Here is a 24,166-nt window from a genome sequence, read left to right on the forward strand (position 1 = left end):
GCATTTCCCACTCCACCCCCATTGCTGCTCTGCATTGGGGGTGGGAGGAGAAGAAATGCTATCTTCTTATTCATCAGGGATCATTCCCAGAAGATCAAGGGAGAGAAACACCATCTCTTGGTTCTTCAGGGAGCAACAGGGCTCAACCTATCTTCCCCTGCTCATCAGATCGATCTGATGAGGAAGAGCAGAGCAAGATACCCACCCACATGGCTGCACTGGTCCAGGCAGAGAGTGGAAACCCCATTGTTCACACCAGTGCCATGAGGGGCTCAACATGTAGTTGTTTTTAAGGAATCACCAATACAGCAGTCAAACTGTTGAACGGCTTAGGGGCTGGATATGGCCTGTGGTACGCTGGTTAGTCACCCTATCTCTTGAATTCAGCCACTGCATTTGATCCCTCTTAGTCTAATGGGTCAGGAATCAGGTAGGGCCTGAAAGTACTTCGTAGATAGGATCCTAAAAAAGACTTGAGTCATTGTACAAGATGCCTTCAGAGCTCAGTTTAACAGTGGCAGTGTCTAGTCACCTTCTTGCCATAAAAGACCAGGCCCAAAACCAATTAAAGATATATTATTATTTATGACAGAACTGCTGCACTCCATATAACACAGGAAAGAAAGCAAGAAAGAAGTCAAAAGGGTCTTTGATGCCTGTCCTAAGTATATGTTTTATTTCCATGAAGTGACTCGTGATGAAGGAATTAATAAGTTCACAACAAATCAGTGAAAGCCAGTATGGTGTAGTGGTTAGAGTGCTGGACTGGTACCTGGGAGACCAGGATTCAAATCAAATCCCCACTCAGCCATGAAGCTCACATGAAGCCAGTCACTGCCTCTTGTTGTAAGGATAAAATGGGGACATGGAGAACCACCTCTTTGAGGTCCTTGAAGGGAAGGCAGGATAATAAGATAAATAAGGAAAAATTAGTGAATGCATAAAAATACAGTGAAATAAAAATTTAATTGACACAATTTCTGAGGAAACCCAGGGCCAGCTTCACAGCTGGCAAAAATCAGTTCAGAATGACCAAAATCACACTGGAATTGCTTCAGTTTACACCAGTAAAGAGACTCATCCCTAATGCAAATACTTTTGTCATGCCAAGTTATACTACACAGTCAAACAATAAGAGCTCACGTTTTATGTTTCCTCATACATTATGTTCTGATAAAGCAGCAGGGGTCAACCTTTTTAGCTAGTGTTTCAGAGTATAAGACAGTGTGCAGTTGAAGAGCCTATGGTCCATCTGCTGAGCTGGGATCTGGCTGCAGCACTATGCTGAAGGGGCAGAAGGAGAGTAGGGCTGCACTTCATTCCATTATTCTGACAATTTTTTACCTTGTAATTTGCACATTTTATTTGATCTTTCACACGACATACAAGCTAGTTCTGGAAAGTTTAGTGCTAATTTTCATGATAAATGATACCAGCAATAATCGGTTTGCAAGCCTGGGGACCAGGAAAATCGTGGCAGTTTTTCGCTAGCTGCAGCTGCTCACGTGACAGGCATCCTAGCATGCAGTTTAGGGGGGTTTTTTGGCCTGATATTGTACCAGTATTCCAGCAGATAGTAGCAGCATTTCCGACACACACACCTGTGTGTATAACTAAAATAATGTTAAAAGTCAGATGCTAAAGGGAGAGGACTTGCAAGGTGATGGGACGAGATCTTAGACCTCCTAACAGTGGGGAACAGTGTGCATGTATATAATGGGTGAGGGACAAAAACAAGACATCCATTGTAGCCATGTGAAAGACAGTTGTGCGAAATGCGGGTATATCGGCTGAAAGAGCTACTGTTCTTTAACACAACAGGTACTGCAGTGTGAAAGGAATTTTAGAAATCGAGACAGAAGCGGTACCATTTAAATCTGTTAAACTAATGCAATAAGCATCATGTCTGAAAGCAGCCTGGGCCTGACAATACTATAGAATCCCTGCTCCTATCCAAGCATGCCACAATTTTCTACTTTTTGCCTCACTTTTAACCCCTGCGCCACAGTCTAGTCATCAGTGTGATAAAAGACAGGGCCGTCCCCAGGCATGCCGGGGCCCTTGAGTACCAGCCTGCCCTGGGCCCCTCCGCTCCCCTTCCGCGATCTGCAGAACTTAAGCATCTGCTGACCGCAAGACAGGAGCTTCTGCATCACCCGCCATCCCCCCACTATCCCCCCGCTTTACCTACCTTTCTGTTGTCTTTTGCGGCGCGTGCAGGTTTGCCGTCAATCAAGATGGCGGCTGAGGTTTCCCTAAGGGGTTGAAGCCTCTACCGCCATCTTGGTTGATGGTAGCAATGTGCTTGATTGATGGCAAATCTGCGCGCTGCAAAAAACAACAGAAAGGTAGGTAAAGCGGAGGGATAGCGGTCCACAGATGCTTCCGTGGATTGCGGAAGGAGAGCGGAGGGGGCCCCTGTAGCTCCAGGGGCCCTCGGGCCAGTGCCCCACCTGGCTGCCCTACCTGGCTGCCCTTTAGAACCGGCCCTGATAAAAGATATATTTAATATGTTGTTAGTAAAATTATGTAATTTATAAATTGCTCATGGATCTTTTGATACTATAGATATATTGCTTTTCAGTTAGCATAAGCACTGATTCAATCCTATAATGAGCTTGCATGCCAAACCATTAGAAGAGCATTAAGATCCTAAGATGCTGCTGTTTTATTATTTATTGACATTTAACAATGTTTTATTGATGGATTCTCTGTTTTTACTGATATATTTCTGTGTATAATGTTGTATGTATATTCTTTTTTATGGCATTATGGTATTTTATGTAAACAGCTTAGGGATTTTGCATATTAAAGGGTACATAAATATTATTAATAATAACACTGATAATTACAGATACTGATGAAAGCGTCATGTGCTGGATTTCACATTTGGACTTTTGAATGAGCTACGTTATGTGTAAAAATCTTACTGGGATCAATAGTTTCCCAATGAATGTACATCTGACAAGTCTCCTGTGTACTGTTTATTCAACAGGCACTACATATGTAATATATTGTACTGTTCCAAACTCACTAACAACTTCTATGAGGAGTGTAAGGAGCTAAGTCAAAGAGGGTGGAAGACAATGAAAATCTTGTTAAGTGTGCTAGATCACAGGCCCTATGTAAATAATTTCTCATTTTTTAAAAAACAAAAACAAACCTCAAGTACCTGTATTTGTATCCTGCTATTTAGAAGGAACTGGAAATCTAATGATGCTACATTTCTGACCTGAGAATGCTGTCTGCCCAGTGGAAACATATGTTTTCCCATAAATAACAGATGCAAGATTGGTAGTGAGATATGATAAATAGAGCAATGTGTTCAGTCTGTAAGTTAGGCATCCTGGCTATGCCTAACCTGTTTCTGTAAGAAGTGTTCTGTCTTAATGTGAAGCATTTCATCAAGATCAGATTTCAGAAGGAAGAAAGAAGCTCTCCTCTCAACGTTTACCAGACATTTTCTTTGACACACCACAAAAAGAAAAAAAAAGTTGAATCACCCAAATGTAGGAAAGACCATCATTCAAATGAATGGTGTTCAGCCAAATGTAACATTACAAACAGAGAAAATCTTAAGTTACACATTTTTCCAAAAGGAATAAACCAGCTCCTGGCTAAGCTGAATAGCTCAAAACTGTGAGCATCTGTTGATGTGCCAAGTCACTTGGGCGCCTCTTGTCTGATCAAGACTGTCGTCTCTTGTGTCCTTAGAGAGAAGACAACTTCCAAGCAATACAACAGGCAACAAGGTGCTGAACCATGTCTATTAATAATCATTTTGGGAATCTTAAATAACAAAAACTATTCTGTTTATTGAAGTTCAGATGCTGTGGCAATAGGAACAATATGGATAAGGCAAAGCCTTAGGATAGCCGTTGTCACTGATGATACTTTCAGACCACAAAAGTAGTCTGAATGTGGAGCCCTCAAATATGCAATCCTTTGAACTCATTAGTTAAGCAAGTCTCTGAAACAGACCTGATTAGAACGTAATTTTTCAAGGCCAAACTTGGATCTATCCCAATCGTATAGAAAGAGGGTGGGGCACCTGTTTTTAACAGCAAAAGGAACATGTAGTGGAGAAGTGTCCAGAACTGTTCCCTGGCTTCAGATGACTTCCCCACTGTCTCCCTTGGCAATTTTCTCCTCAGTCAAACTCTGATACAAGAAGCATACGTGGCTCAGAGAGAAGCACTTATTTATTAATTTTATTTATTTATTTATTTATTTAAGCCATTTCTATACCGCTTGTTATATATAAAAATCTCTAAGGCAAAACAACAACAACAAATATTATAAAAATATACAATAAAGCCACAATACAAATGCACACATAAAACAAATTAACAAATAAATATTAAAACAATTGCCTTCTTGAGTTTATTTAATTTATTAAATTTCTAAACCACCATTCATCCAAAATGTTTCTAGGCTGGTTTCCAAAAATTAATAAAACACAATTAACATGAAAATTAACATCAACCAATAATGTAAAACTTGTATTTAACTTGTAAGGAGGAGCTAAACGAAGATAACCAGTGGAGAGGGTGCTATACTCCTTACGTTAATAAAAATGGACCCACACAACTACAACTTAACGGTATTATGAAGATGATTTCTAAACCACTTAAACATTTTTAAAATCTAAATGATGTACAATATACAATAAAAACAAAATATAAAAAATATAAATTCACCAAACACATAAAAACAAGCAAGAATGTGACGCTTGTCCTAAATCTAATAGATTTCTCATCTTCTTTCTTTATACCCTCTATTAAAATGTAATACTTCAAAACAAACCAAATAAATGCAAACTATAACGCATATCTGAAATTAGACATCAAAGCACATACCAAACAAAGTCAAGCTGGAAAACCACAACAGGATAAAAATCTACAGCAAAATTAACAGCCACGAAAGGCTCTAAAAAACAAGATAGGTGTCACCCGCTGCTGAAATCAGATCTCCCTGGCCAACAAATCTTACTGGTGGTAGAGATGTGAAATCCTGGGGGAAGAAATGAGAAAAATTCAGGGAGAAGCCTCCCTCATTTCCCCAGTTTATTTCCAAAGCCTTCCCCACCACGCACCCCACAACTGGAACAATTGAAAAAATGGTTTATGAAATATTTTATTTTAGAATTATGAATAAAATATTTTAAACAAGGTTTTAATATATTTACTCCCCCTCAAATGATTTCTAAAAACCATGTAACAGGAAAATGTTTCTGTAAGACTATTTATGTACATTATTAGGTCATTCCTCTACACTAAGGACAAACAAGATCTGAGATATACACTGAGTACAACTCTCAAAAGGAAGAGCAAGATCTTTCTCCCGGGGGCACTGCCATTGTCACAAGAGGAGAAAGAAGAATTGGGAGTCTACTTGTGGGCTTCCTCTTGTTGTCATGGTTGGTGGTTCTGCTTCTGTCTTTTCTGCCCTCTTGACTAGGTCTCAAAGCACTGCCTCTTTCTTTCTTTTACTATAATGTTGATGATCTGTTTTCATTTGTTTATTGCTTGCTCCTCATTAACTGACAAAATCAAAGAAATGCTAGGTTCCACACAGTTCAGCAGATTATAACTCCACTTGTAACAATATTTAAAAAATAAAATTCATTTTGTAATTAGTGTCTGAATAAACTACTTTTAATATCCCAAATATGATAATTCTATGGCAAACAAAAGTTGTACTTAATACACTCTGCAGAGTGCTAAAAAAAGTATTGCATATTTTTCTATTTTGCACCAAAATCCAATTTTTCCAGGGAAAAAAAGTTTTTCCCTCATGGCTTCAAAATTCTGGAAATTTTGCATGTCTAAGTGGTGGTCATGGATGTGACTAAGTATATTAGGGTTGGGGAACCTCTGGCCTACGGGCCAAAGTTGGCCCACCCAGGCCTCCCTGTTTGGCCTGCAAGATCATTTTCACCACATGTGACACCTAGGGTTACCAGGTGTCCGGTTTTCAGCTGAATACTCTGGCTTTCGGGGGTCCCCTCCAGGTCTCTGGGTGACTCACCTTAATCTCCGGATTCTCCACTTCAATTTAAAAAAAAATTAAGTTTTTAGGTGGTCTGGTTCCCGACATATACACCAAAACGTCAGCCGCTGCCACCCCCCGCAACTGTTAAATCTGTTTAACAGATCTGTTATAGCAGCTCCTAGCTCTAACCCCGCACTTTCAGGATTGTAGCCAATAAGTGAAGCCAGGGTTGTGATTTGTTGACCCAGGCAGTGCCTAGACTTCATTGCAATGTCAGAAAATGGTGGTTATGAGATTTTCAGTTTGCGTAAGTAAGTATATGGCTTTCAGTTTTCCCCCCTTCTTGTGTGCAATAGTAAGACCCTGGGCTGCTGAAGAGGGCAGTGCTTTGAAAATCTTTGCAATATGAACGTATTTAACCTAATACTTACTTTTTTGGGGAGTAAAGCAATGCTAATCTCATGTACCTGGAGTAAACCCCATTGAATTCAATAGGACTTACTTTTGAGTAGACATGGTTAGGATTGTGCTGTAAAACAATTAGGCAGGGCTTACTTAGGTATCACAGTTTTTATTACGTAGGAAACTAATACAAATTTTTTTAAAAAATGTTCTGCCATGACCAACTGGTTTGACAATAAACTATTATATGGGGTGTATTTTTGCACCTGCATGTGTGTATGTGTGTGTGTGTGTGTAGTCTTTCCAACAACCCTGTGAGGTAGGGTTGGTGATTGGAAACCAAGGCAGCTCACAATAAGAAAAAAATCCCTTTAAAATCCAATAACCATAAAACAAGTATAAACAGTTGCAAAACAGCTTAAAGTGGCATGATTCTGAATTTTGGGTTGGGTGAATGAAGTTAATTATTGATTGATTGATTGATTGATTGATTATTTGATTTATATCCCACCCTTCCTCCCAGTAGGAGCCCAGAGTGGCAAACAAAAGCAGTAAAACATACAAAACATCTTTAAAAAGCTTTAAAAACATCTTTTTTATTAAAAAAAAGGTTTAAAAACATATTAAAAGCAATTCCAACACAGACACAAACTGGGATAAGGTCTCAACTTAAAAGGCTTGTTGAAAGAACAAGTTCCTTATCACTTGAGGCTACAGTTCTCTGGACATTTCCCTAGTTGAATAAGCCCCACCGAATACACTGGGACTTGCCCCCCCTCTCCTACCTGCCAAATACAGATAAAAGAGATTCCATGAAGAAGATAATCATGTCAGTTGTGCTGCTCTTCAGCCTAACCTCATAATGATTACCTTCTCCAAAAATAATTGTTATAATTATCACATCACATCATTCTGGTTGCTTTCTAATTTTATTCTAAAAAGTTTGGCCTGCAGGACTTTAGAAATGTAATTGTAATACTGAATTCTCCGCAAATAATATTTATTTATTATTTGATATATATCCTGCCCTTCCTCCCAGAAGGAGCCCAAAATAATGCAATTTAACATTTAATTCCATTGAAGGAAGCCTTTGTTCTACAGCATGTAAAAATGGATTGTATTTCATTTGATAAAAAAATTCCGCTCAATGCATCTGGGGTTTTTTTTCATCTTCTTTCATTGTATGTAAGCCATCATTTTTGTTCTTTGCATGCCTTTACTGCCTAGCAGTGGATCTATAACAGTGGAATTAAATCAGGTTTATAATAAAGATGCTTTCATAGGTGATGGTGGTGGTAGAGAATATAGGCTACCTTGTGGGCTACAGAGATATTTAAAACTAAATACTATGTGACAATGGAAATTTGTAATATCTAAAATAAGCAGATAGATGAAAGTCATTTCTACTAAGGAATGTCTCCAGTCCTCAAAAGGTTAGTGTACAATAAATTGAACAGTCTTTTAAGGTGTGTGTTGTTATTCCTACTGCCTGTTTTCCTCTTATTTCCTTTTTATTAGAGTTGTCTAGGCTACATTTCTGTAATTGAGTATACCTGTTTTTACATTGTGTTGATATTATCTATATTTCTATAATATTGTTTACTTATTTTTAAATGTTGTTACTATTTTATGCATTATTATTTATTACATTTGTCAGTCACTTTATACAATAAAGAGTTTCAAAACCACCTGACAAGATAAATTGACCCAGAAAAGCCATTTAAAACCAGAAAAATTTAAAGCAATGAACAATATAAAATGCTCATCCAGCAACATCTTACTAAGGACAAGTCCACTAAAAGATAAACAGCACCATAGGAAGAAACTTAATTAACAAACACCTGGGTAAACAAAGAGATCATAGCTCAGCGCCTAAAAAATGACAGAGATGGTGCCAGGTACATCTGCCATGTAAACCATTAAGAAATTATTCTTCCCTCTTTCCTCTTCCTGTCCCATCACTGTTGCTGAATAAAGATAAGAAAAGGAAGCAGGGGAGTGTGTTGGGGTAGGGTGGGGCTGTTGAGGAGTTTTGACAACAGGTCAGGGCAAAAGAGATATGCAGGTAATTTTTTCTGAGCCGTGTGTGTGCACGCATGCACGCGCATGTGTGTGTGAGTGATATGCCTTCAAGTCAATTACGACTTATGGCGACCCTATGAATCAGCAGCCTCCAATAGCATTTGTCATGAACCACCCTGTTCAGATCTTGTAAGTTCAGGTCTGTGGCTTCCTTTATGGAATTGATCCATCTCTTGTTTGGTCTTTCTCTTTCTACTCCCTTCTGTTTTCCCCAGCATTATTGTCTTTTCTAGTGAATCATGTCTTCTCATGATGTGCTCAAAGTATGATAACCTCAGTTTCATCATTTTAGCTTCTAGTGACAGTTCTGGTTTAATCTGATCTGACACCCAATTATTTGTCTTCTTCACGGCCCATGGTATGCGCAAAGCTCTCCTCCAACACTACATTTCAAATGAGTTGATTTTTCTCTTATCCGCTTTTTTCGCTGTCCAACTTTCACATCCATACATAGAGATCGGGAATACCATGGTCTAAATGATCCTGACTTTAGTCTTCTCATGATGTGTCCAAAGTATGATACCCTCGGTTTCATTAGTTTCTACTGATAGTTCTGGTCTAACACCCAATTATTTGACTTTTTTGCAGTCCATGGTACCCACAAAGCTCTCCTCCCACACCACAGTAGGTGAGCTCATAAAAATACCTCCGTTGGAATTATTGATTAATTGATTTAACACCCCACCCTTCATCTGAAAATCTCAGAACAGGCAAGAGCAAAATGCGGTAAAATGCCATATCTATACATAAAATCATAAAAACAGAACAGCAAAATCACAGCAGTTACTAAATCATCAGTGACTCCAACGGCTGGGTGAAATACCATTTTTTGAGCTGGCATTTGAATACCATCAAAACAGGGGGTAGAGAGTTCCAAAGCCAGTTTAATTTCTGATTTGTTCCCTGGTGACCTTTAGATAGTTTACCCATCTCTACTAGATACCTCACAAGAAACAAAAATTGCATTAAATAAACCACAGTCATGGGCCTCAATAGAAGAACTTACCCACTGAAGTTAAACAAAGATCATTAGAAATTGAATAGGGTATTCAGATCGACAGAAAGCAATGCCCTTTCTTTCAAGAGATACAACACAACTCTTCCCACCCACCCCTTTTGCTGGAGGAAATAATTCATTCCTGGCTTTGGAGCTAATACTACTAATCCTTTCGCCACAAAATGTCTGGATGTGGAAGAAGGAAAGAAAACCAGGGTCTAGATGAAAATAACTAGCTAACAGTGTTAATAAACAGCTAATAGTACTTCTTTAAAGTGCCCCAACTTTATTATCTTTCAATATTTGAATGCGTCCGAGAGATTTTCAAGGCAATGATATTAGCAAATGCTTTAAAAAGCTTCATTTATTTAGTATGTGTCCGAACTATCTCCAGCTCAACATATTTGGCCTTCACATGGATAGACCTGTGATTTAAAAGTGACTAAATCCATCAGATCACTTTCCAAGTTAACAGACATCCAAATGGGAAGTTTATTAAACAGCAGTTCCTTTCTTTGTAGACTTTTGACTTAACAAAGTTAATATTTCCTTAACGATTGCTTGCCGAATTGGGAATTTAAATAAGGCAACCAGCTATTTCATTATTAATCAGACCTTAAATTCGCAGTGCACTGAAGAAAATTCTGCCAATACATTATAAATGTATTTTGACATCAATACTATGGGCAAGTTCTAGCAGTTTCTTTCTAGATATTTTCACCTCCTTGCCCTTGCTGAAATCTGGTTTCCTGCCCATGATACCACTATTTCAGCTGCCCTCTGCTTTGGAGGACTTTTCTTCTCTCATACAAGCTGTCCTGAAGGTTTTGGGGGGGGGCTTTTATTATTCAGCTTGTGCTGGTTTCAGTCCCTTTCTATTACATCATCACACTGTTTTTCTTCTATTGAGACTCACATGGTAAGGCTTTTCTTCTCTTTGCATTTGTGGTTCACAGTTATTATATATATATATAATATTTCTATTCCGCCCTTCTACCCTATAATAGGGCACTCGGAGGCTTACAATAAAATCAAGCACATACACAATAAAATTGTACATAAAAAAGATCACAAAAACATTAATATAAATTAAGATACATAAAATACAATATATTATACAGTCACAAGAGTGGCTGTATACTATAGTCAGCATGGATTTTTCGCATTCCGCAATGTTAAATTGAAAATACCCCCATGCCATTCTGATGCTTCCTATAAGCTCATTTCAAAACAAAACCGTACAAAATTTATAATCCTGAACTCAGAAATGCTTGCTTAACAACACTCTCAATTTTCAAGGCGATACACAAAACAGTCAGAGAGAATCAAGAGTTCAAAGTGTACCGGACTTCCGGGAAGGGTTGCTTTGCCTGTGCTGCCTCTGAGCGAGCTCTCGTCTCAGAAGAAGCTTTTTCAGCTTTAAAATTAGTCAGAACGCTCTTTTTGACTGATAAAGATTTTCTCCCGGGCAGGGAGAAACATAGAGATCAACCCCAAAGCCTGTTTTTGTGGGGAGGACTGGATTTCATTTATTTATGAGAGAAAGTTCAAACTGCAATGCCGGACGGACTTTCATCAAGCTCTAGCTGATTACAGCGACACGTTTATCTTTTCTTTAAAGAAAAAACGGACTCTAACAGGCAGATAAGTATCCTTCTTTCTATCTTCTTTTTCCACTTGGCTTAAATTGGTGCAGCAAAAAAGAGATTTGTCAATGAATCAGCTGTGAAGAAATTCTAGGTGAGTTTTGGCTTTTCTCTTTCACTAACGAAATTAAGGAGGAAAGAAATCGAAAAAGCTTATCTTTGTTTTTATCGCAAAAAGCTGTCCTGGAGGTGCATTCTAAAGATATAAACGGAAGAGGGATTTCTATTTCGAGGAGGGGGAAAAAATTTTTTTTTTTGGTCTATTTCATTTTGACGAATCTGCTTGTTCACGACGCCACTAATTGTTTTGATGTTGGGAACTAAGTTTGTTTTGTATTCCTGAACACATAGAGATAAGGCAGGCTGTATTGTCTACACTGATACAAGCAAGCCTGAAATATTAACCCAATTGTGGCTGAAATAATTTTTGTCTCTGTGGTTTTAAGAATGACAACCAGGAAAGTGAATGAGACCATGGAAGAAATTATGTTTCAGAAAATAATGGGTGAGATTGAGATAACGAAACAAACCCTGAGACAGGGTAGACAGGAGATGAAAATTGAACTTAACAAAATGACGCAGGAGCTTAAAGAAATAGTGGATTCTGTGAGAGAGGAGTTTGATGGGATAGGGAAGCTACAAGACCTGGAGATTGGAACAAATGTGAAACTTGAAAAAGATTTGGATTTTATGGATGTTAGAAATAAAGTTGACTGTTTGGAATTCAACGTTGTCTCTGAAGAAATTAATGAAGATTTTGGTGGTAAAGTTATCAATGTATTGGATAATTTTCTGGACTGGAATGATGTGATGGAGTTTGACAGAGAAAAAATCTATGGAGTTGGCTACAGATATGTGACAGTGGAGAAACTCTTAAGAGATGAGCCAGTGCATTTTGTAAAAAAGAAGAACAGAGATATGACTTTGCAGCAATACTTCAGCAACATATTCAGAATTCTTGACTGGAATGATGTGATGGGGCTTGACATGGAAAAAATTTATGGAATTAACTACAAATATGTGACAGAGCAGAGATGCACCCAGTGCAGAGATGTGACTTTACAACAATATTTCAACAACATATTCAGAATTGATGGCAAAGACATATTTGTGATGGGGGAAATTCCCATCAGACTCTTGTTATATGACTATGGCTACGACAGCAAGGTCATCATGGGATACTGATAATGGACGAATGGATACTGAAACCACTGGATTTAACAGGACTATTGAAGATGGAAGATGGAATTAATATGGATAATGGAAGAATGGTTATGGAAATTATTGGATTTAACAGATTTGACGAGATGGATTAATTGATATGTTTACTTGGACTATGGATATGACAACAAGATTATTATGGGATATTGATAACGGAAGAATGGCTACTGAAATTACTGGACTTAACAGGATTATTGAAGATGGGAGATGGAGTTAATATAGATAATGGAAGAATGGCTATTGAAATTATTGGGCCTAACAGATTTGAATTAGATGGATTAAGCGATATGTTTATTTGGAGAAAAATTGAAAGATATATCTTTCAAGGAATTGAAACCTCTCTTTGACTTTTTGTGGAAAGAATAAAATAATGTTTATGAGATTTGATGATTAATTAAGATAACTACTGGAGGAAAGTGATTTTATAATATAATTTTAGAGATAGGATTGTTATATATTTTAGACCTATAACTGATCTGCAACAAATCGGAAGTTGACATTTTATTTTATTGTTTAATTGTTTTGTTTTGTTTTGTTTTTTGTCTTTGAAAATTTGAATAAAAATTAATGATAAAAAAAGAGTTCAAAGTGTACCAGACCCCTTTTGAAGTTCTCATAATCTGTTGAAATTAATTAAAAATCAGCCATGTTCACAGAGTACCTGTAATCCTAATACTGACCTTGCCCCATACTCTGACCTTCATCTTCTGCAGTCTAAAAATTAAAAAAATGCCTGGCTGATTTTTAATTAATTTAAGAGATTTTGCATTGAACTCAGTGATAACATCAGGCATGCTCCGTAAGAACCAACTGTCAGTGTTCTAAAAGCCAGACTCACAGCTGCTTGGCTAGGCTAATCAGGGGCCACACCCATGCCAGAACTTTATTTCACTTTAGACAGTCATGGCTTCCCCCAAAGACTCCTGGGAAGTGTAGTTTTTGAAGGTTGCTGAGAGGAGAAACTTATTCCCTTGCCAGAGCTCAAGTGGCCAGGGCGACTGTAGCTCTGTAAGGGGAATAGAGCGTCTCCGAACAACTCTCAACACCCTTCACTAACTATAGTTCCCAAGATTCTTTGGGAGAAACTATGACTGTCTAAGGTGAAATAAAGGTCTGGTGTGGATGTGTCCAGGGCAGCTCTGGTTTACATATGTGCCGTAGAATAAAAAGGTGGGGAAAACCCATAAAAAAGAATGATACTGTTCACAATGTTTTCCTTTTGGAAGGGAAAGGGGCTTCCCATCTGCCCAGTGCCCACCCATCCAATGTCCTCCCCTCCCCCTTCCATTACTGCCTTCCTCCTCCCCGCCCCTCCCCCAGGTCAGTTTTACCTATCCTAAGCATGATTGCACAGGAGTAAATCCCACTGAACTCAAAAAGCTTTGAAATTATCAAACCTGCCATCCCCTCCTCCTCCCTCTTTCCCCTTCCCTTCCCCTATCCCAATCCCCTCCTCCTCCTCCTCCCCCTCTCCTCTCCCCTCCCCCTTGGGGAGCATGATTGCACAGGAGTAAATCCCACTCAACTCAAAAAGCATGCAAATGATCAAACCTGCCCTCCTCACCTCCTCCCTCCCATCACCTACCTTTCGCCCCTTCCAGCACCCCTTCCTCCTCTCCCTCCTTCTCCCCCCTCCTTCTTCCCTCTACTTTCCCCAACCCTAAGCATGATTGCATGAGAGTAAATCCCACTGAACTCAATAAGCATGCAAACGATCAATCCATTCTCAGCAAACTTGCACAGGATCCCATTTCTTACCTCCTGGATTAAAAAGCAGAGAAATACACTAATAGGCAAAAAACCTTGCAGTTTATGAATGGACCTATAGCCAACAAATATTTCTATCAAACTTTAAAAAGCAGGTTAATTGGACAGCTATAGTGAATGCATCAGGGGAGCAGGAGACCTGACCTCCTCTCTGAGATATTGTACTGCCCTACAAATTTGTCAAAATGCAAACACAATTTAGGTTGGTCTTTCATACTCCAATCCACTTCCTGTGTAGCTTGGAAGAATTTGGTGACATGTGCCTCTGACCATATGGTGAGTGGTGGCAACACCTGCAATCAGCCCAAATAACAGAAACAAGACCTGTGCTGCGCTGGTCTTGTTTTAGCAGGGAGGAAGCAACAATATTAAAACAGTTGCTATAGTTCAGATAGTCACTTTAAATATGTTTGATTTACTTGCAATTTTAGTGAAGTTTCCTGTAGTAAATCATTTTCTTTTGCTTCTGTTACTGTGAATATGTGAAGTACAGCAACACTTTGCAACACTAAAAAAAAAGTTCCAAAAACAATTGTGGAATAATGGCACTGACTGTTCTGCAGAATAGGTTCCAGTGGACATGAGGAGTGTCTCATTTTGCACAAGATAAAACCGTGGAAGGTGAAATATATTCTAGCAAAATTTTAGGTGTGCTCTATGTTTTCAATTGACCATACCCACCTTTCCTTAAGTGGAGTAGTTTAAGCATAGCAGGCTGGAAACATGCATCTTAAGCAATGAATCTAACATCAAACTGCAGTTTCAGATTCAACAGTTAATGTGCCCAAAATAGAAATAGAGTGTGTTACATTAATCAAGCCTCTATGTCACCAATGCATGTGTCACTGTAACCAAGTCAACTGCTTCCAGGAACGGGCACAGATGGTAGACCAGTTTGAGTTGGCCAAAAGCACTCCAGGCTACCCCAGCCACCTGATATTCAAGCAGCAGGGCAGGATCCAGGAGGACTCCCAAACTGCAGACATGCTCCTTCAAGGGGAGTGCAGCCCCATTCAGAATAGGGTGCAACCCCATCCCTGGTGCAGTTTTTCCCTTGACCAGGTAGATTTATCATCTACCTGGCTCACTTTCAACTTTTATTTCTGATTTTGATTCATGGTCGACTTTCTTTCGGATAATATTCTGACTCTTATTATGGGTGATTTTAATATTCATGTGGATGATCCACTGGATTCTGCTGCTTTACATTTTCCCTCTTTATCTTCCTCTTTTCATCTCAAGCTCTGATCTGATTCATCTACACATTCTCTTGGTCATTATCTTAATCTCATCTGTACTAAGAACTGCTTCCGTTTTTTTCTGTTACTGAATTCCCTCTGTCAGATTATCATTTAGTCTTTTTTATGGTTGCTTATAATCTACCTTTTTTGCATTCTGTTTCTAGTTCCTCTTGGGACCTGCATGCTGTGAACGTTGAGGCTTTTTCTCAAGCACTGACCTCTTCTCTGTCTTCTGTTATCACTGCAGTTTCCTTGGACTAAGCTGTTTCTTCACTTAAGTCTACTTTATCCTCTTGATAATTATGCTCCATCATCAACACATATGGTTTGCCCTACTCGACCACAGTCCTAGCTCCCTCCCTTTATTCATATCTTCATTCTTGTGCCTGGGCAGCTGAATGCGGACTATATTCCTTATAGTTTTCTCCTTTCTTTTTCCTCCACTATTTCTTGGACTAAACAGCAGCACTATGCATCATTAATTCATGCTAATGCTAGGCATCCTCAGTGTCTTTACTTTTAATTCTCTGCAAAAACTCACTCTGCCATCTCTTCCCTCTTTCCTCTCTGCCAACGACTTTGCCACCTTTTAAAGTAACAAACTTGAAACTATCCGTTCCGATCTTGCTGCTACTGACCCTCTTCCATTACCAGTTCTTCAAATGTCTGTTTCCTCTTCTACTCTCTCTACCTTTTTCCTGGTTCTGTTGGAGGAACTGTCCAGATTGCTGTCGTCTTCAAATCCCTCTTTGTTCTCTTGATCCCATTCCTTCTCACCTTTTAATCACTGCTGTTCCTGATGCCCTCCCTTCTCTTCTTCACATTATCAATCTGTCCCTTGCTTCTGGCTTGCTCCTTTCTGCATTTAAGCATATTACTGTTTCTCCTATTTTCAAAAAGCCTTCCCTTGATTCATCTTCTCTCTCTAATTACCGCCCTATTTCTTTGTTGCCCTTTGTTTTGAACATCCTGGAATGTGCTTTTTATTCACATTGCCTTGACTTTCTCTCTCGTTCTTCTGTTCTGAATCCCCTTCAGTTTGGATTCCATCCTTTGCATTCCACTGAGAAAGCCCTTACAAAGATCATAAATGATCTTCTTATTGCCAAGTCAAAAGGTCTTTATTCAGTTCTTATTCTTCTTGATCTTTCTGCAGCCTTTCACACAGTTGACTATGAACTCCCTTCGTGATCTGGAGTTTCACAACTCAGTCCTTAGTTGGTTTGGTTCTTATCTGTAGGGTAGTTCATTCAATGTGGTGGCTGTAAATTGTGCATCATCTTCTTTTCCTCTCTTGGTTGGGATTCCTCAGGGACTCAGTCCTGGGCCCCTCATTTCCCCTTTATATGATGTCCATGTGTAATCTTATTCAATCTCATGGCTCAGCAACAGACCACTGAAAGTTGATTGTCACTAAATGTCTTTGTCAGCATTCATTTGTATATGCATGAATAGTAGGAAAATATGTATTTACCTTGGGGCATGCACCAAGTTTATCTAGGATTGTCATGCCTCTCCTCTCATTTCTTCCCATTATACGGAATGTATACATTTATTCAGAATGCTATATAAACTGAATGAAGAGGAGATATGTAAGGGGCTGAATACATTGTCATAAGCCAGGGATATTGGAGGATGTTGGTTCAGGATACCTGAGACATGGTTTTGTTGTGCTAGGCCCCAAATCTCTTGCCTTTTCTCCCCCTTTATACTTACAGGGCAACTGAATAGCTGCATACTAGTTCCTAATGTGAATCAATTATTAACTATTTTATTGTCAAACTAAATATTGAAATTATTTGTACCCATTTTATTCTATTGACATATGTCTTTGTATCTTGTCTGTCTGAAATGGTCAAATGACTGTAACAATAAATTTCATTTCATTTCAGGGCAACTGAGCATGCTACAAAATATAGTGCAGGTGAGACCCCAGCAACCAGCCATCATCATTTGCCCAGAGGGACTTGTTTATTTTAAATATGTACATAAACAGCAGCTTTTGCCGTTAGATTGCTGGTGAGGCAGAGACCCAATCTATATACAGTGTATTGGGCCCAGATAATCTTACAAACACCCCATAGTTCAAAGTAATGCCCTAAGTTTGTTTTTTCCTCTCTGAAAGTCAGCCTATTTCTATCTGTACACATAAATTAGCATATGCAAATTTGTGTCACGTGACTGTGGCCCAAGTCTGAAGTACCCAGCAACACCCCTGCCAGAGATAGTACAACCCATTCTGATGGGACAAAAAAATGAAGTGAATCTCCTCTACTCATTTCACATAAACCCTGCACTCCCTGAAAAGAGTCAGCTCCTCTCCAGTCTTGACATATTCACCTCACATGTATTCCAGTTTTCTGCTATTTCCACCCCCCATCCCTTTTACAACTTGGGTTGTTAAGCTATGTTTGTATTTTCCACAAAAGAGTAAACATTTGGAGACAGGTGTGTGTTGAGTTCATATAGCAATTAAAACCACAATGTTCAGGAATGGATTGTTTTTTCTTTCTTTCTTCATGGAGACGAATGAAAAAGCAAACATGGATGAATTATGACTACATTTGCTCTCTGTTGGAAATTATCTGATATTTGTGGCAATCAGCTAATAATATTACATAAAGTTTGGCAAGCAGAATGATTTTGTAATCAATCATTCTTGAAAGGGATTGCTGCAGCCAAGTATTATTGCCACAAAGAAAGGGGGAATGCATCACCCCCATCTCCCTATCTGTGTCTTTCAGCTCAGACATACTTTTCTTGTTTTCCCAAACTCTCCAGGGGCTCACTCCACCCTACCTCTATGACCTCATGTTCACCTATTTCTCCATTCATTCTGCATCTCCAAGTCTTGGCCTCCTCTCTACCTTCTCCCTATGGCCTTTCACAGTTGGGTGTCGCTCTCATACTTGTGCTGTTGCATCCATCTGGAAAGCTCTCCCTGAACCACTGAGTCACTTCCTCTCTTTCAATCTCACCTTAAAGTCTTCCTATTCTCTTTAGCTTAGGTCCGAAGTGTTTCGTGATCCTTCGCATTAAAGAATGCTGTATATAAAGAACACATGAATTGCGTAACTGTCTGTAAAGATTTGTGGGTAATGTACAACTTACAAATAGAAGGAATAAAAACTCACAGGTGTCTTTTGCAATCACATAATAAACATGCGCATTTTAACCTGAATGCTTTTTTTTTTAAAAAAAATGCATATGACTCATAAGGGGATGACACTTGTCTGACAGACAACAATATCAGTTACATGATGCATATACATGATACACCCAACTGATTTCCACTGTCAAAGCTTAGTAAGTCTCTCTAGCCCTAAGATTGATTTTGAAAGGGAAATGCTTTTAGACTAAACAATTGTTGAACCCCTAGCTGTGTTAGACATATATGATATAATTATATGAAATACACATGTATGTGTGCACTGCCCCCCCCCCAGAGATTGAAGTACATTAACTAAAACTTAAGCTTGAAAGCTTATGTGGGACTGTTGCCTCCCCCCTCCACTCCCTAAGAACAAAATGGCATTTGTGCCTTGAACGAATGCACTGCTTACCAAGAGTGACTACTTCAGACAGAAGCTTTCATCACAGGATATATGACATGCAAACACACAGCTTACTTTGTAGCATGGGCTGTATTGCCCCAACCCGATTCCTGCACTGACACTCAACCTTCCACCAAGCTCTGGAAAAAAAATTACAGCCGCTCATGTCTTTTAAAATGTATTGACGCATGACAAAGTACAGGGCAAATGCAGAAAGTTAATTGTTTGGCTGATCATACAGATATTTCTGTTCATTTAAAATCATAGATGAATGATAAAGTACTTGATGAACCATAAAAACCAGAGGTTTCATCCCTGCAGCAGCAAAGAATATCAAAGAATTACAATGCTGCAGGTACCCTGAAATGACTCATCCACCAAAAGGCTCCTACCTATTTTGAGCACATCTCTTCTTTAGAGATATCACTTTGCCGGTCAGTTGTTTCCTCCATCTGCTTTGGTTGCATAAAACATATTTTATGTCTCATTGCAGGGAGGAAGAAAGCAGTTCTTCCAACTCCAGGGGTATCTACACGGATGCATTTGTGCTTCCTACGGAACGTAGCTTTCTATGAACCTGATTGTGTCATTCTTCAAGGATAATGAAACTGAGACCCAGAAGGGAGTTGCAGATGCTTTGAATCCCCTTTACAGAGACACTTCAACCCTTTTGTCACACAGGTCATTTGGCCCTCTGTAGGAATGACTATGGTCAAAGAGAGTTAACCAATCAAACCTTTATTTCTTAACCAGGGACCACTATCAAAGAAAGTGCTGCAAACAGGGTGACTGCCACTGGAATTCTGATGGTTTCCATGACTTTGCTCAGGAGCGTGTAAAACGTCTCAGCTATGTGAAGCAATTTTTTTCTGGGTTAGTCAACTCCACCTTGTGCACTCTGTCAAGAAACTCAAGAAATTATCAAGGCAGAGGGCAGCTGAGAAGGCTTCTCTTCAGTGGCACTCCAGGGCCAGAACTGAGTTGTACACTGTGCATGGTCATGGGGCAGGAAAGTACTCGATAGAGAAAAGTTGATCCTGACATATTCAGATGGCATCCACATCTTCTTCCAAAAACTCCATCCTCCCACTCTCCAGATTCAGTGGGTGCTTCAGACCTGCCCAAAGGGCTCAGCCTGACCTATTTGGGAAGGGTGGGTCTGTCTGACAAAGTCTCTGCCATGGGGAGCCCAACAGCCCTGAGAAAGGCGAGATGTCTGTCTGTTGTCCTGCTACAACAATGATCCACTCCTAATGGGCAGTGGAAGCTGGTACACTAGGGCTAGTGGGACACAGCCCTTCCAATGAGAATGTCAAGAATCATTTTTTAAAATCCCCCCCCCAAATTTCAAAGCCACACATCTTTTCTTGTTCCATTCACATTTTGTACCTCTATGTGAACTTGGATAAGCTCTGCAAACATGTCTGTCACTGTACTGTTCTCTGGCCAATCAACTTCTTATTCTCTGGCCAGTCAGCTCTCTGTACCACTCAGCCAATCCTAATCCTAATCCAAAAGTGTAGCTATCGAAAAGAGGCCCCTCCCCTTGGTCTGCCTGCTTGCCAGCCCTCTTAGGAAGGCTCCATCTGTTGTTCTGAGGCCTATCTAACTCAGCCACTATAGCAAATTAGGGAGGAGTCTGGACTGACTCAACAACAGCCCCACTTGGTAGTCTTAGCCTGTATCAGCCTAATACATTGGTTCTCAGGGCCGTTTCCTGAAGGCCACACCTCCTCACACTTGAACCATGTTCTTTGTAGGCAGCAGGTGGAAAGCAGAGGTTGGAGCAGCTTTATTTATTTATTTTCAGGAGCAGCTTTACAGCTTAGTATATATGGAGGACGGGAAAGAAAAAATGCTGGACATAGTATGAGACTCAGTCTTGTCTTTCTATAATAAATATGATACTATTTTTATGTTATTTTATTTGGATTTACTTTTGGGAAAGGGTGGAGGAGACAATTGAGAGGAGAAATGTCAGCCTGCCTCTGCGCGTTTTGCTTGCCTTGAAACGAGAGAAAAGTGGAAGCACTGTTGCTGGTGGTTTATTCTTCATGACTCTCCCAGTTGCCGAATCATGTGTTGGTGTTGGGCCTACTGGACTCTCTGGATCTGACAGCTGTTTGCTCCTTAGGATTTTGGACTGCACAACTAACGAAGGGCGTGAGCAAGTCTGGCCTTGCTTTGCCTTTCATTGCCATGGTACTTCCTCCTGCATGCGGTTGTTCTTTCAGTTTGACTCTTGCCTCTGCTAATTCACTTGGTGGGCTTTTGTGTCTCCCATGCTCTGCTCCTGTCTATAATGTGGGTTACATATACTGAACTACCCAGTTCTGGTGGTCTAGATGCATTCTTGGTAGATTGTATGCCAGTGATCTGCAGTCCTAAGTCTCAGTATTCTCTTTTTCTTTCTCTACTGAAACATGTCATTAAATCTTAGCTTTTATCTTCGCTATATGGAAATGGCTCCTCCTCTCCATAATATAATTACACTGACTTTGAGACACTGCTTGTTGCTTTTGACTGGTTTTGCGATTAAATTTTAATGTTCTGAATCCTCTTTTAACTTTGGTTGTTTTTATTTATGCATAAGCATTTATGCATAAGCAAACGTTGATATTTTTATCAGGAGACATTCCGTGTTCTTGATTAATCAGTTAGATTCTGTTATATTAAAATTGTAATTAAACACTAGGTTATTGCACAGTTGCACCACTCTTTCATTGCATGGCCTTAATAAGAAGGAAAGGACAACAGAACAAGAATGCCTTTCATTTCATTATCACGTGAAGCTGAACTGATCACTGATGCTGGAGCTATGGTCCTTTTCTCAGCAAGGGCCCTTTCATTTATCAGAACCTCCTTGCACAACAGTGTATATCCAAACACTTGACTCATTCACTCCCCATCCTCCAGCCCAGGACTGGGATTCAGTTAACTCTCTTCATCTGTGGATTTTTAGGAGATAAATCCTACCAAGGAAACCTACTTGGCTGATCCCAGCCTTCAGTTTCCCTTTTTGAAAAGCCTTATTAAACCTTGTTTCTCACACTGTGGTACTATGCTATGCTAGACTAAAAGAGCCATCATTGTCTGTGGTACATACAGTGATGTATCTCCCCCCCCCCGGCTGTGGGTTCTGGTCACATTAGTTTTTCAGATTTATGTAGGGCTTCAAAAAACTACAAAACCAGTTTGCTCTGAGATCATAGCGGGGGCAGGGAGACTGTGTTTCAATGGCTCTATCATGTTGCCTTAAAAACTCTAAAAATCAGTTCTCATGCTTCAGACTCAAAATCTTATGCAGCTTCTTGGACCCTGCCCACACAGCCCTACCAAGTCCAAAGTCCACCAGCCGCCACTGCCAGTGCGTCTAATAGCAGACACTGATCCCCATGTCCCAGTCCCTGACTGAGATGTGTTGAGGCATTACAGGGTGACCTTGAACAGCTAGCCAAACAACCCTGTGGTGCTGACTGGATCAGTCTGGGAGGGCAAAGCAGCTTTTGCCCCTAGTAAGGATCATTCTTGATGGCCTGTGTCTGCTGTCTAGGGAAATGGACTACTTCCAAAGGTTTAGAATGCTATCCAGGGGCTACAGGAGAACGTTGTTAATGACAACTAGTGTTGTGTGCTGACAAAGAGATCAACGGTAAACCAGCATGTCCGTTCAAAATATAATCTTAGTCACAAACTCATGATTGTGCCCTTCTGTAAACCACACTTACCCCATAAAGTGCTGAAGCTAAAAATAATGAGATTTTAAAAATACTGAGATAATGTCTATGAAGTACTTTGAATGTTGTAACAATACAATTTTATAGTATCTTCTCAATGAACTCAGCGGAGCTTATTCTCAGGTAAGTGGACATGGGACTACTGCCTTGAGCACCGTGTGTGTCTCTGTTCCTAAACTGACCCACTAACCTAACCAACCATGATCAGTTATCACAATTCCATTACTACGAATTTAGAACTTTTAATATGCAAAACAGTTTCCAACCTTTGTCACACTCACATTCACATCACCAAGAAGATAGTGTTTCCATTTTATCTTGTCTGAATGTTTAAATCGGAGTTCTTCACTTCCATAGAAACACACCAAAAATGTTTTCAAACCAAAAATGTTTTCAAACCAAACCAAAAGCTCGGTGAAATAAAAATGCCTTAACAGATCATCCAAAGCAGAAGAAGGACGGGGCCAACCAAGACCTTCTTATGGAGGGAATCCCACAACCTGAGTGCTGCAATGGAAAAGGCCCTTTCTTGCATCCTAACCAGACATACCTCTGAAGAAGGTGAGATGGAGAGCAAGCCCTCAGATGTTGAGTGGACAGGCAGGATCATATGGAAGAAGGCAGTCGTTCAGATCCCCGGATATCATGCTATATATAGCATTATAGGTATGAGCATGCACTTTAAATTGTGCCCATAATCCAGAAAAGAACTGTCAGCCTGCCCAGATAAGACAGAATCAGAGTGTGAAAAGTGGGTTCTAATAGCCAAGCAAGAGACATTTTGTACCAGCTGAAGTGTCAACCCCCCATTTTAAGGCACACCTTTAAAGATGCAATGAAACCACTTCTATCCTGATCCAGGGCTGGCTCCAGGCATGCTGGGGCCCTTGGGCACCATCTTGCCTCGGGTCGGGGCATGCACACATGCACCTACCTGTCTCTCGCAGGGAGGGAGCTTCTTCCGCTCGCCTGTTTGCTGGCTCCATCTCTCCTGTCTTTTGCGGCTACACAGGCTGCTACATGTGTGCATCACTGCCATCAATGAAGATGGCGCCGGAGGCTTCAGCCCCTTAGGGAAACCTTGGTGGCCATCTTGGTTAATGGCAGTCCTGCGTGCGCAGCCCGTGCAGCCTCAAAAGATAGGAGAGATGGGCGGGTGAAAGAAGTTCCCTCTCTGCGATCCGTGGCAGCTACTCTGCCACGGATCGTGGAAAAGGAGTGCTACTCCTCCCCCATTCTATTGAGAGGCTCCTCAGGGTCCTCGGCCAGGGCCCGACCTGGATGCCCTTTGGGACCGGCCCTGCTGATTACTGAATGGTTCTCTTCCATGGTATTTGCATCATTTGTATGATGAGTTCTTTTGTATTTTCTTCTTTCTATCTTGTGGCCCCACACAAGGTCTGTTTCCTAAAGCCAGGAATATACCTTCAGAGGGTGTGCGTGTGTGTTAAATAAATAAATTAACTAGCATCATGTGCAATCATGTAGATAAAGTGAATGATGCCAGTCTTTTCAGAATATTCCC

At 40.1% G+C, this 24,166-nt stretch overlaps 1 protein-coding gene across 6 annotated transcripts in view; it reads right to left on the reverse strand.

The window, feature by feature from the left end:
- SUGCT (succinyl-CoA:glutarate-CoA transferase) overlaps window positions 1–24,166 on the reverse strand; it is a 483,400-nt gene that overhangs the window by 135,770 nt on the left and 323,464 nt on the right. Inside the window, exon 13 of one of the 6 annotated variants that reach the window (XM_061586665.1) lies at window positions 4,763–5,013. The exons of the other annotated variants lie outside the window; for them this stretch is intronic. Coding sequence (XP_061442649.1) covers window positions 4,930–5,013 — 84 coding nt within the window. The 3' untranslated portion in view covers window positions 4,763–4,929. Of the gene's footprint in view, window positions 1–4,762; window positions 5,014–24,166 lie in introns of those variants that run through there. 6 annotated transcript variants of the gene reach the window in all.

The sequence above is a fragment of the Rhineura floridana genome, chromosome 10 (genome assembly GCF_030035675.1).
Source record: "Rhineura floridana isolate rRhiFlo1 chromosome 10, rRhiFlo1.hap2, whole genome shotgun sequence".
In the NCBI taxonomy this organism is placed as follows: Eukaryota; Metazoa; Chordata; class Lepidosauria; order Squamata; family Rhineuridae; genus Rhineura; species Rhineura floridana.